This window comes from Pleurodeles waltl, chromosome 11 (genome assembly GCF_031143425.1).
Source record: "Pleurodeles waltl isolate 20211129_DDA chromosome 11, aPleWal1.hap1.20221129, whole genome shotgun sequence".
NCBI lineage: Eukaryota > Metazoa > Chordata > Amphibia > Caudata > Salamandridae > Pleurodeles > Pleurodeles waltl.
The window spans coordinates 18,210,162-18,224,338 of record NC_090450.1 but is presented as its reverse complement, the minus strand read 5'-3'; the positions used below and the strand labels follow the sequence as shown (position 1 = coordinate 18,224,338).

General features: G+C 40.0%; 1 protein-coding gene across 2 annotated transcripts in view; it reads right to left on the bottom strand.

Annotated features, from left to right (window-relative positions):
* Window positions 1-14,177, bottom strand: part of LOC138265247 (fibrillin-2-like) — a 514,969-nt gene that overhangs the window by 421,340 nt on the left and 79,452 nt on the right. For both annotated transcript variants that reach the window (XM_069212836.1, XM_069212838.1), the window contains exon 11: window positions 9,677-9,799. In XM_069212836.1, the coding sequence (XP_069068937.1) occupies window positions 9,677-9,799 (123 nt within the window). The remainder of the gene's footprint in view (window positions 1-9,676; window positions 9,800-14,177) is intronic.

Sequence of the window (14,177 nt, the reverse complement as noted above, 5' to 3'; positions counted from 1 at the left end):
TTGTGTCCCATTGTCCTACCATCTTTTCCATGGGGCAGTGTTGGCCTGTTCAACCTGTTGGCAACAAATTCACACTTTGCTTTAGTTACGACACACTATTACAGTCATTAACCAGCAGTGAAGTTTGTGAATGAGGTCATGTCCAAAGTGGCAGTCGAATTTCTTAAAGATCTTAGAGAAGCATTCCCTGCTACTATTGTATCAGACAATCGAGCACAATTTGTTTAGATAGAAGTAATCAAGTTTTTGAGAATCAGCTCTGTTAAACATCTTAAGAGTTTCCTCTATCATTCTCAAACTAATGGATTGGTAAAAAGAATGAATAGGGAGTTGAAGGAGTGTATCTACTGAGCAATTGCTAATAGTTGTGTAGGTGGTAATGCTGTTAAATCAATGTTGTAGTTTATCATACTAAATCTCATTCCTCAACTGGAGTTTCTCCTTTTGAATTATCATGGAGTAGGAAACTTTCCACAAGTTTTACATCAACATGGATGACCCAGTAGGTCGAAGAAAACAGAATTGTGTGGTCTGATACCTATATCATGTCAAAAGTAGAAAGCAACACAGAAAACCAAAAAGGGTATTATGCTATGAGGGAAAGAAGTGAATCCAGTTGTGTGTGGTGTGGGTGAAATAGTATGTGTTTCTAAACCTATTCATGTTTGGAAGGGTGAGTCTAAATTTAGCCCATCAGTCAAAATTGTAAAAGTTAGATGTAACTGTATGAGAGATGAAGGTGGACAATAGTGGAACAATGGACGCGTGATAAAAGTCGAGAACAAACGTTTAAGAGATCGCAGGCCAGCCTTACCTCGTAAGTGTACTTCAGACTCAAACACAGGCAATTAAATAATTAAATCTGTGGATTCAATAATGAAGAGAGATTCTCAATCTTGCTCAACTGTGAGATGTAGCTGCAGACAGAGGAGAGAACTATAGAGGTCTGTGACTTCAGCAAATAAATGATATTATAACTCAAGCATGGTAATTTGTCAATTCCCAAAATTATTAATATGTTGGCGAAGGACCATATGCTATAGATTCATATAGAGAGCTTAGTGCTCAGTATTGTAGCCTGTTTTTATTCTTTTGTTTGTATGTAGTTTTGTGGATTTTTAATGCTTTTGGTTGTTTTGATATTTAGTTTTAAGTGAGTGGTGTATATTCATTAAAATAGGGAAAAGATATGTAGTGTTCAATGATGTCATTAATGTTTGGAATAATGAGGTGATGTTCTATATGGAATTGTTTTTTAAAGTAATGAGCAGTTGCTGTGGAGACTTGTGTGCCACCAGCACCTCATGTGTTCCTCAAATAAATTTCCTTGGAATGTTGAAGTTCCATGTTCTCAAATGCACCTTGTTTTCCATGAAGGCATCTGGAGAAATAACTTATGTTTAGGCTCAAATGCTTCTTTAAAACAGCTCCTTGCATAATGTTGATATCCCAAGGTGGTGAATTTTTTACATGAGGAGGACAAGTATGGAATGTTCCCCAGGAAAAATGATTAACTACTCTGAGAATATGTAAGGTGTGGTTGAAGCTTTGTGGAGCCTGAACATAGCCACAAGGTTTATGTTAATAGAGATACATCAAAAATATGACTCCTCCAAGTGTTTAACATAGAACAGTATCTCATGCGGATACATTGAAAGAGGATCGATGTCTCTCAGGAAGACTGCAGGCTGAAACATTTCCATTTTAGGGGAAAAGTCCTCACCATATAAGTTGCTCTAGCTGCCTGAGGAATCTGTGTTTTGGTGGAATATTAAGAAGACCAAACTCTATGTCTGCAGCAGCCTGACAGGGAGGCTTAGGTTGTGATGTAAAACTTGTTGTTAATCCTTGAACAGAAGGAATGGGTCAGTTTTGATTTGAATGGGTGTGTACAATGATAGATCTTACAGCTCTGTGTACCAAACTGCTTGAGCCACACTGGTGCACTCAGGATCAATAGTCATGGTTGTTTCTTCACCTTTCGAAGAACCCTCAAGACCCAATGTACATGAGGAAAGGGTACACAAATATCCCTGTCCAAGGTATCAAAAATGCTTCCTTTTGAGTCACACAAATCCATGACCTGCTTGTCTAATTTCAGCAGAGTTTACAAGTGTGACTAAGAAATCCTGAGATGTGCTTCACCACAGAAACACCAAGTCAAGTTGTCTTGTGTACTGTTCCCAAGCTCCCATGTCTGACATTCTGAGGGCCTGATTCACAAATTTAAAGTTAGAGCAAAAATCTAACTTAGCCCAAAAGTCTAACTTTACTAATTTCCGATATTCAAAAATGTGAGTTATTTCTAGTAAAATTACTAGTAGCAAAGTTACTAGTAGGATCTTGTCTTTGTGAATACTGGAAAGTAATAAAGTTAGACTTTTGGCCTAAGTTATAATTTTAGTATGACTTTACCTTTCTGAATCGGGCCTTTAGACTTCAGGTCTAATCTTAGACTTCAGATCTACACTTAGACTTCACGTGTAAGTTTACCTTTGTGGGTAGGGCCCTATATCTTTACTGCTTAAGCCATGTGCCATCACAGTCTGTGGCCCCAGTCTATATTCTACTGTTAGAGTGATCTTGTGATGGAAAAATTGGTGACAAAATGGTTGAGCTTTCTGTGACAGCCTTTTGCTCTAATCCCTCCTGGTATTCGTATACAATACAGAACGGTGATACTATCTAGTCTTATCAGCACTTTCTGATGAAGTATAAATGAGAAAAAAGGCCTTCATTGCCAGTCTGACTACCCTGAGTTCTAGGATGTTTCTAAGTAGGCGTTGTGCTTGAGGTATCCAAAGGCATGTAGGTTTTGAAGGTGTGCACCCCAGCTTTTGACAAGGCATCTGTTGTGCGAAACAATTATGGTTGTGTTATGTAATGGCTTTGACCTGCATAAACATTTTCGTTCTGTGTATATCAGGACAGGGCTGGTTTCATTTCCCTAGTTATTCAAATGTAATTCTCCTGTTGTCATGAGATTAGTTTTTATTGGATATCTAGCTTTTTTCCTTAGAGGTCTCATTCTCAGAGAACATTGCAGAATTAAGAGAATACACGATTACATCATTCCCACTAGTACATTTAATTTTATTTTCTGACTGTGGTTAATATCTTTCCATTGACCTCTTCAGTTTTAACAGTTTTTCTCATCTCTGGGCGTGTAGGAATTCAGGTTAGTTGTACAGATGATGCCACCCAGGGACAGAATTGGACTGAAGTGGGTATATGCTTTCTTTTGTAGTGGGTCACACTTAATTTTGTTTAATAGATTTAGGGACAGATGTATATTTTGGTGTTTTCGACTGAGTTCAAGACTATGAACTACCTACTGGATTTAAATGCAGATGGACCACGGTTTGCAAACAGCAGTGACTACTCAGTTTCTGCTGTGGTCAAACTCCTATGACACCCGAACAGAATAAGGGCAGATAGAGGTATGGCTGCATGACTGCCCACTGAATTTAGATGGGTGGACGTACAGCCATTTTACAATGCCCATCACCACAAGGAAACACCTGGCTTTGCCATGAAGGGAAACTCCCACGGCAAGGGGGGGTATTTTTAATTTTTTTTTCAAAAAGAAAATCCCACTTTGTTATTTTTTTTTGGGAAAACAAAACTTGGTCAGTTTGATGCACGGCTCTGTCTACATGACCAATACAATGCATCAACAGGAATCACCATGACAGCAGTTCCTGCCAATGCTAGAAATATCTGCTGGGCTGGCAGACAAGTCTAAATTTGGCCAATGGACACCTAAGTCACAGAGACGGAGAAATTTACTTTGGGCGGCAATTTGAGGCCAAATGGAACCAATATGAAGGGGTAATGATGACCATCCACCATATAAAGGGGAATTATCTTCAATGTTGTAGATGTTTCTGTAGATGGACATAACTGACTTCCAGATGTATTGAAATTGAAATATCCTCTTGGTTAATGGATTGGAAGACATGCAGCAGTAAGATTATCCTGAAAATGTGCTTATTTATGAATTTGTTTAGTATTCTCAAGCCCAAAATGAGGAGCTGTTCCACTGGTTTTATCTGAATTAGAAAAACTCCTGCATATAAGCCCTGATGTCTTTGGGCTGTCAAGCATTCTATGGATTCTCTTTGTAGTACTTTGTTCATTCCCAAATGTAGTGCATCTAAAAACCAATGATTTTCCATTCCTAAAGGAGTCATTAGATTTTTTAAAAAATGAACTCTATTGTGCATCCATGTGCCACAATTTCCAACATCCAGCTGTGTGATGTAATGTGCCACCAGGCTGACAGATGTGCATGTCACTCCCAATAGGCATGGGTGATGTGGGAAGTGAACTGCCTGAGAAATAAGGCACAGTTGGCCCTGTTGTGGCCCTTGTTTGCGGACCTGCTATGCCTTTATCCTGTAGTCATCCTCCAGGCTGTTATCTTATGTAATGGGAGGCAAGCTGACTATATGGCTATTACCCTGCTAGAAGGTCGATAATTACTCAATGGTTCAGGGTAGCAAGTACTCCTCTGGCCATAAGGATCCTCTCCATAATATGAAAAATCTTGTCCCCAGTGCAGAGGCCCCTGCAATCTTGCTCAGTCTGTTTTATTCTGCTGCAAGGAAGTTTCAAAGTCCTTTCCAAATAAATGTTGAGCAGTAGAGGGAAAGTCCATCACCCTCGGAGGAAAGGTAGTGCCACCAAGCCAGCCACATCTTCTCAAAACAGCTCCAGTCCTAATTTCAAGCAACCATGTATTACACTCATTTAGACATGCATGTATATGAGAAGATGATGCAAATTCCTCAACTCTAATATGGTATTTCTGTACACTCAACAATCATCTGGATGTTTTACTATAAAAAGGACAATGAATTCCAAAACTGCCTATTGAGACAAAATGGCACTAGTATTTTCTATTTTCACAAAGATTACTGCAATACTCTATTTTTCTTGAACATGGTGTCTAACCTACTTCCTTCATGAAAAGTTTGAACCAAACATCAATCAGTCAGCCTCGGTGATGGTCTCTGTGCTGCTACTGATTTTATGGAATCGGTTCTGGTTTGATTTAGGAGACTCAGTAGCGATTCTGGTGCTTTTTCGCTTCTTTTCAAGTTGGGGGATGAAACCTGTACCTCTGTGCTGCATAAATGCTAATCCCCATATGTGATCCAAGGTGTGAATCGGCCTTAGAGAGTGTCTAGATTTGTTTTAAAGTTGAACAAGAACTATGTCTTCTCTACAGCAGAAATTGGGAGGATCCATTTCTGTGGGGCATTATGGATCAAAATATGAAAATAGCAGACATCATACGGTGGAGAGTCTCTGCATGTTAGGCTGTGGGCTTAGTTCTGTTGAAAGGACATAACTGTCCAATTCCTCCTCATTATTCTGTATATCATCATCTGAATGATGACCGGAGTCACCATCATAATCTTCATCATCTATGTCAGAATCTGTATTTTGTAGCCTGTCATGCCTGGTAGAGACCCAGTGTCTTCGTCCAAAGTCGGTGGTGGATCTGCTACCCACAACTCAGCTGGATGAATTGGCTGAGTGAGTTGAACCACTAGAGGAGCCTATGGGGATATAGTTGGATGATCAAGAGGTAAACTATGATAGAAGTCGTCCTAGTTATTTTCACCATAGGCTTTCTAGAATATATTGAGGGCAATGTGTGCCATAATAAATGTGTTCTTGGTAATCAAACCCTTCCTCCTCTTCCTAATCCTTTGGATTGTTCAAAACATGCATTCCTTCAGCTTGCAAAGCTATTTTGGATGATATGTCTTCATCTAATAACATAGAAAGGAGGTTAGCTGGAATCTCCTAGAATGGCAAACACACAAACTTCTGCTTCGCTACCAGCTGGCAAAGAGTAATTTGGCAATTGCTAAGGAGTCTGTGTATATGTATTAGTGAAGAAGCTGCTGTCGATGGGGTAAAGGTCAATGGTATTGTCAGGAACAAGGTAATTGAAGAAATAGCAGTTGTCAGTATAGATGTCTTAGTCAACAGTGTCTTCATCAATGGAGTTATCATCAACAGGATGCACATTGATGGTGTCTTTGTCAACAGGCACTTCAGTGCAATGGTGCTCAACAATCATACAGTCACCATTGATGGGGACACTGAAGTTGAGCAGCTCTGCATCAAACGTAGATACAACTGCAGCGTTTACATCAATGCGGCAGGAGTCCCGGCTGAAGGTAGCCATCTTCATTTTTTGTGCGGCTGTTGATGATGATGGCTTAGAGAAAGCCTTCTTGTCTTTAGTCATCCGAGAAGAGGCTGTCCGCGCTGCTCCAGCTTCTTAATGCTGGGCCAGAAGATTTCTTGCATGAGGCAGATTTTATGCTTAACGTTTGCGGCTTTTTAGCACCACAATCAGTAGTCTGTACCTTCAGAGTCAGAAAGTCCTCAGCTGACAATCCTGCAACTGATATTTGGAAGTGGCAAGTTCCAAATTATACTTTTTGGCCTTTGAACCTAGCGGTAGAAATGGACTTTCTTTGAATGTCTTCCTGAAGAATCTGAATTCAAGGGTTGTAAAAGGCTATCTTATCTGTTGCTGAGTGCCTTGGCACTGAAAGTCTCACGGGAGAGCAGTCTACAGAAAAATGTCCGGACTTGTGGACACAATAAATACATTTAGTGTGGTGGTCTTCTGAGAAGATCCTCATCACTCCAAACACAGGACAAGGCTTAAATAAGCATCTGAAGTGAGATCACTCCACCAGAATTCAATCCTTAAAATATCTTAGAGATCAGCCTCCAAAGCGCCAAAGGAGCATATTCTACCTACCTGTTGGAGTCATGGTAAGAGCTTCACTTAGAAAATAAGCAAATATCTGATATTTTGAAGAAAGAATAGCAGAGATCTGAGGATTCATTGTTGCCTTTAGAAATACAGTAGAAAATCTGATAGTTGGTGCGTCTGAGGAGGGTTGAGGCTCTGAGCACTCTCACCTGATTGGCAAGAGTTTAGGGCCACAAAATGAGCTGCATTTGCTGCTAGTAGTCTGGTATTGTTTTCAATATTATTCGCTGTATTGCACTACTACTGTGTTAACACTGACTACCATGGATTTCCAGCCCAAAACAGGGGAATGATTAAAGCATATGAATAAATGAAAGGTCCAGTGTTGGAGAATCTAGACCAAAACAAACCGAAACGTAATACTTTTATGTTTATCAACAAATTTACAACAGCAATTATGAAAAATAAAAATGTATAAATATTAAAGATAATTTCTCATGAATCAGAACAATACAATGACCGGCAACAATTCATCTAATCTACACATCAGTAAGAACAGAATTTTGTAGTAGCTCAGAAGAAACAAAATAATAACTACATTTTCATTATTTATGAATGATCCCCAAAATAGTGGCCTACCTAAGCTGTCATCTAAGGGAAGTGCACATTTTGGGATGATGATTTGTGTCCCTTTTTCGCAGTCCTTTCTTAAAGACATCTGGATGCGACCACTTGGCAGCACTGTGTCACAGGCACACATAAAGTTACATGACAACTTGCCAACATAAGAGGGCTAGTGTGTATGCTTCTGTAAGAGTTTGGGACTATGAGGCTCAAAAATGTTTTCAAGTGTAGTCTTGCAAATAGCTCGGTACACATGTGGCTTGGAACCCTCTGCCTCCAATAAAAGCAAAGGAATGAGGATGATGTTTCAGAAGCACTGAAGTCTGTGAGACATATAGGGTGTGTTTAGAGTTTCAAAATATGTAGTGTACGTCGTTTGTGGACCAAGACTAAATGAGTCCAACTTAAGGTTAGTGAAAATGGGGGCATAACCCAATAATTGCTGGATGCCATACCCACAAACACTTGGTTCCTCTCCCTAATATAGCTACCTTACTACTACACTCCCTATTTTGTACTAGAGTTTCAGGTTTGCACAAATTGATGCAAAACCAGTATGCTGTTCCATCATCTGGGTCAAAAGCCTTGAGAAGTCATTAACTGTAACATCAATGAATCAAAGGACACATGACATCACTTATGCAAGTCTTCGGTGCCTGTTAATCGTTTTCTTCCCACATTTTGAAAAACCTGAATGACAGGGACCTTTATACCTACTCCACGCTTCCTCAATTATACAACTTTGAAATAACTTCTATACTTCCTTTAAGTGTATTCTGTGTTATCTAAGGTCACAACATATTTCTTGACATATGCAGAACAGAGTGTATCTACAATGTCCTCAACACAGTGAGCCCCATTTATAAAGGTAAATGTACATCTCTAAATGTACTCATGTGTAAATTTCTTTCTGATCACAGGTGTAAATTTACACTTTTGAGCCAGTCACCATTTCCAATGGTTGATTTACACCAAAATGTTGATTTAAATGACTCCACCACCTTAATTCAGGGGTTTGAGGTAAATACATCTGAAAGTGTGACGCTACTACAAGTAGCTTCTCATATGTAGGTGGAGATGTGGAGACCACCACCACCATGTAGAGATCTATCCATGGGAAAGTATATGAAAATTGATTAACGTTTATCATACTTTAAATATGTATTATGAATACTCTATTAAAAAATATGAAAGTAAAACAATGTAAATAATTACTAATATAACATTAATAAGAACAGTTACAGCACATTAACTCATTAAGTTAAACAGTTAGCTATTGAACATGTACTCATTGAATTTTTAAATAATATTCCCATAAAGAATTTAAAACATTTTATTTTTATTTAATATGTATTAGTTTATTAAAATGAATGTGTTAAATTACTGTAGCAGAAATGCTTAAAAGATTAGTTTTATTTTCTTTTTAAATTTGGTTTTGTATTAAATTGTATAGTATTCAAATAATTGTTCAATATTTATGCATATATATTTAACTTTAGGCAAATATGCATATTTTTTAAAAGCAATAATCATTTTAATTATTTACCATTATTTCCTATTGGGAGTTATTGGGTGTTATTTTAAGTCCCTGCCTCCATTATTTTCTATAAGTATGTGTTATTGTACCTGTGAATGGTAATTCATGGACCTTGCCTTACTCCAAGTCTGGGCTGGAGTGCATTTACTACAGTGTTATCGGCTTTAAGACTGCAGTAAATTTAGAAGTGTAGTTTGTTAATAGTAATGTGCTTACTTGGGTGTGGGTGTGTATTTGTAGAAGCACGTAACTCCCTGAATACCTACATGCTTTTCCCTAAACTCCTCTCATTTTGCAGCAGATATTTCCCATTTCCACCCCCCCACCGCAGTCCCTCCCCCATTTACTGTTAAGTAGTAAATGTTGATGTGTGGAGATCTCCCTATAGAAAAGATAGGAGCTGCATAGGTGGAAATTTTTACTTATTGGTTTGTGAATTGCATTTTGTACCAATGTAGTACTACTTTTATGTACTTCAATATGTAGTTTGTAAATCAGGTTTTATGTATATAGTTAATATTGCAACATTACATTCCTCAAAATAGTTGCTGTCACATTTGTAGCATAGTCATATGCTTAGGAGATGCATAAAATGGCCTGACCAACACTACAATGTAAAATCAATGTTTTTCTCCTGTTAATTATTCAGACATCTGAATGTGGCATCTTCACCCCTGAACAATTTATGAATTTGTGTATCCTCTGTGTAAAGACCAAATGGCATAAAGAAGGCCGAAGTAGTATTGATGGAGAGCTGCATACAGTACCTCTACATGAAAATCCATCACCCTTGTAGCCAGCATTGCAGGTGCAGGTGTAAGAGCCCACGGTATTGGCGCAGACTGCATTGGAATGGCACCTGCTTAGACCCATACTGCATTCATTCACATCTGTTGACAAAAAGCACAATGTTAAATAATATGCTTGCTGCGTCCAATATTAACCTGGATTCAGTAGACCTCTTAGTTTAGTTCATTATTTATAATGTGCAAGCAGTGCAAATCAAGTGGAAAGGAACTTTAAGGTGAGTATACTAATAATCATAATAATCATACAAGATGCACCCCATAAAATAAACTTGCAGCAAGATCTTCAAATAGTCTTGTTTTCAGAATTCATAACAAACCATCAAGTGCCCTCAGTGTATTCAATCAATAATAATAAATAGATAATCCTGAATAAGATCTTTGCAGAATTCAGTGCGGGGATATCGGGCCAGAATCCCTGATTCCAGGTAGTATTTCCGCACAAAATTAAGGCAATAATAGGTTTTGTCCCCATAATGCGGAATGACTAGCTGGACCCTGGAATACCAGGTCTTCTATTGTGTGTTTTTCCTAATTCCAGGGACAAATCTGGTGACATTTGCTGCTTGCTTGATTGGGAGGAGCCAGTTTGAGTTAGGCAGGGGGTTGTCGGGTCAGAGTTGGGAAGAAGCAGTCTGGAAGGATTGTTGTCTGCATCCCCATGTTGTGCTGTAGGTGGGGGAAGGTGGGTGGGTGTGGCACACATCCATGGGCTTTTCTATTGGCCCACAGCTACCCTTGTTCACGAGGTGAAGGGGATTGCATCCAGATATAGTCCATGCATGTGCCCAGGACAATCTTTTGTGAGGGTGGTGTCTGTACTTCCATGCACTTTTATAGGGTGTGGGACCTCTCGATCCGAGGCCACAGCCTCTGGCCTAGGGTTCTGCATATGGTTGGGTGAGCACTTGGAGTCGGAATTACTGCTTGGTGGTAGGAGAGGCAAGGGGGGTTTAGAGCCAGACTAAAGGGAGCAATGGATTCAGATCCCTCGGTGCTACAGCAATCTGAGCTCCTACTCTCAGTCCATGTTCCTGTTGCAGTTGCACTGGGTACCTTGAGGTGAATAACAGTATTTGAAGTTCCACAGTGAGGAGTGGGGCTACATTTTGAGTGAGTTAGGATCAAAACTGTGGGTCTCTTTATTATTTTACCAGGCTGTCTCTAGGAAAAAAATAGGCTGGTGTCCTACCTTCAAAATCATAATGTTAACATTCTCCATTGAAATAAAGAGAAAGGGTGAAATGGGCCATAAAATTACGGTAACAATGATAGATGCTTTGGTACTACCCTTGAGTAGTAAACATCCTGTCATGTTCTGTTTGCCTACTGCCATGTGTGATAAAGGGCAGGAATGTTAGCCCTTCTGGAACTTTTTTAGACAACCCATCTGTAGTACACTGGAGAACAAAGGCTGATAAGGCAAATTTAAGTCTGCCTCCCATGCTGAGATGGACTGTCTGCTTGAGCTGAGGAAAAAGATCTTAGCTGTTGCACATGACTGAAAGGTAATCTTGGACTGAGTAATGAGCTAAGTTAAAACTTACAGGTCACAGCAAGGGCAGGAAGTCTGATCATGACGCCAGTCTTCAAACTCTGTGGGACAAATACCAGAGCCCCTTTACCATTATAAGGAAGGTATGTGATGTGAACTACCTGTTTGACTTGGTTTTTGAACCAACAGATGTTCCATATACATAGGCTGAAGCCTCAGAACTGGAGATGGAAAAGACAGCTGAGCCTCCAGATAAGAAATAAGTTGCTTGCCTGTAACTATAGTTCTCCAGTATTGGAAACTTTTATCGATTCACATGCTTGAATCCTTCCCCATTGTCAAGATCGGAGTCCCGGGTGTTATACAAAAGCAATGCTCTAATGTACATCTACATTACAGGCATTAAGCCTTTCGATAAGTAACATATCACGGTCATTTTGTAAAAATGGACTGAACTCCAGAATCCACCAATCAGGTTACACCACCCTCTAGATCCCTCCTGTGAGGAACTGTATTCCCTCAGATTTTCCGAGCATTAGTGCTAATGGAAAGACCATACTGACAAAATGAAGGTGAACTCCTCAAGGGAGGTGGGTGGGTCGCATGTGAATCTATGAAAGTTTCCAATACTGGAGAACTACAGTTACAGGTAAGTATCTTATTTCTTACTCCAGTATTGGAACTTTCATTGATTCACATGCTTGAATCAGAATAGCAAGCAGCAACTAGCACATTTTCTGCAGGTAGAAATATAAACATTATAGCATGATAAATCACTATGAGCACTTTTTACAATTATGTTTGGCTATAAATATGATAACGTTAGAGTGCAAGATTATTGAAAATGTGCATTTGTACAGTAAAAAGCAGATGGTGAGAAATACCAAATGGCTCACTTTCATTGGAACAGATGTCTGAGTACTGCCTGCCCAACCGATGCACCCCTGATTGTTCCAGTATCTAGGCAGTAGTGCCTTGTGAAGGTACGTGCTGTTTTCCAAGTTGCAGCTCGGCAGATGTCTGGCAATGACTTTCCTGAAAATAGCGCATAGGATGTGGAAACAGCTCTAGTTGAATGTGTGTGCACCTAAGAACACAAGGGTAGGCTAGCTTTCTGATGGCAATGTAGAATTGCACTTGTAATCCACCGAGAAATAATCAGTTTTGTCACTGAAAACCCTTTTCTAGAGTTACTGAAAGCTACGAAAAATTGGTTTGACTCCCTAAAAGCTTTTGTCCTGTCTAAATAAAACTATAGACATCTCTTCAGGTCTAGTGAGTGGAGGGATCTTTGCGCAGCCATTTGAGGCCTACGGAAGAATGTTCTTAATACCACAGGTTCATTAAGATGAAAGTCTGAGGGGACCTTAGGTATGAATTTAGGATTGGTGCGTAAGATAACTCTGTCCTCTTTGAATTGTAAAAAAGTTTCCTGTATCATGAATGCTTGTATTTCACTAACCCTACATGCAAATGTAAGCGTAAGGATGAGTGCTACCGTCCATGTAAGATATTTGATATTCGCCTTATGAATGGGCTCAAATGGTTTCTTCATCACAGCTGGCCTAGAAACGTGTTCAATTGCCAAGTGGGAGGAGGGGCTCTGACTGGAGGATAGGACCTAAAAAGACCCTTTAATTATTGCTTTATGAGCCTCTGAGACCAAATAGATGGTTTACTGGACATTCTCCTAAACCGAGAAATGGCTGCCAGATGAACTTTAGTGGATGCATGTTGCAATCCTGAGCACGCTAGATGCAAAAGGTAAGGTAAGATTTTGTCCGGAAAGGAAGACAGAGGATGTACATCAGCAGACCTGCACCATAAACAGAACCTTTTCCACTTAAGGCAGTATGTCTTGTTTGTGCTATCCGCCCCGGCTTTGTTCAAATGTCCAAATTCATTGAACTCAGGAGCCATGCCGATAAGCTCAGAGATTTGGGATCCGGATGTCTCACTTGGCCCTGGTTCATGGTCAGCCACAAACGAATTGGCTTCATCTTTATGGGTGGACATAGAGACATTAGTAGTAGCTCCATGTACCAATGTTGGCTTGGCCACACAGGAGCTATTAGTATAATGTGGCAGGGCTCTAACTTGATCTTGCTGATCACTCTCGGGAGGATGTTGTTGGAGTAAAATGGATGCCTATACTGCTGGTTTCCTCCACGAAATGAAGGTTGGCCTCTTCTCCTGGGTCCACGAAAAGGCACTTTCCTATACCTTAGAATGCCGAGTGATCTGGCGGTATCATTGTCCGATTTTTTTAGCTTGAAGATGGTCATCAACATGCTTCGCAAAAAATTCTTCTCCATCATAGGGTTGATCCAAAATTTTTGTCTGAACCTCAGGTTGGAAATTAGTGGCTTTAAGCCACCCTTGAAGCCTCAAAACTGCTGACTCAGCTAGTAGTCGAAAACCTATAGCGGCGATGTCGAGTGAGAAGTCTATCGCTGCAGAGAAACGTTGCCCCTCTATTAGTACCTTCCTGCCTTCTCCCTTGGTACTCTCTGGGAGTTCCTCCAAATACTGAGTATTGTCCCACCATAGTTGTCTATCATATCTTCCAAGGAGTACAAGGGAATTTGCAGCTCGTACTACAATGGCAGACATTGATGAAAAATGTTTCCCAATGTTATCAAGGTGCATTCCTTCTTTATCTTGTAGTGCGGTTAAAGGCGTAGAAGGATTTCTAGATTGCTCTTGCGCCACCTGTGAGATAACAGAGTCCAGCTTTGGATGTCCTGTTAGACAGGAAGGAGAGTCATCTGTTGCCTTATACTTTTTATCAAGCCTAGTTAACACCGCCGGTGCTGTTGCAGTGTTACGCATAATCTTCAGCCCTTGGTTCCAAACATGGTCAGTTATCAGAATCGCCCTGACTGTTTTCCTGTGAGAATCTTTGAAATCGTACAGGAACCAATCCTGCTGCGTTGCCGGCATTGGTAAGGCAAAGCGTTTGGCTGC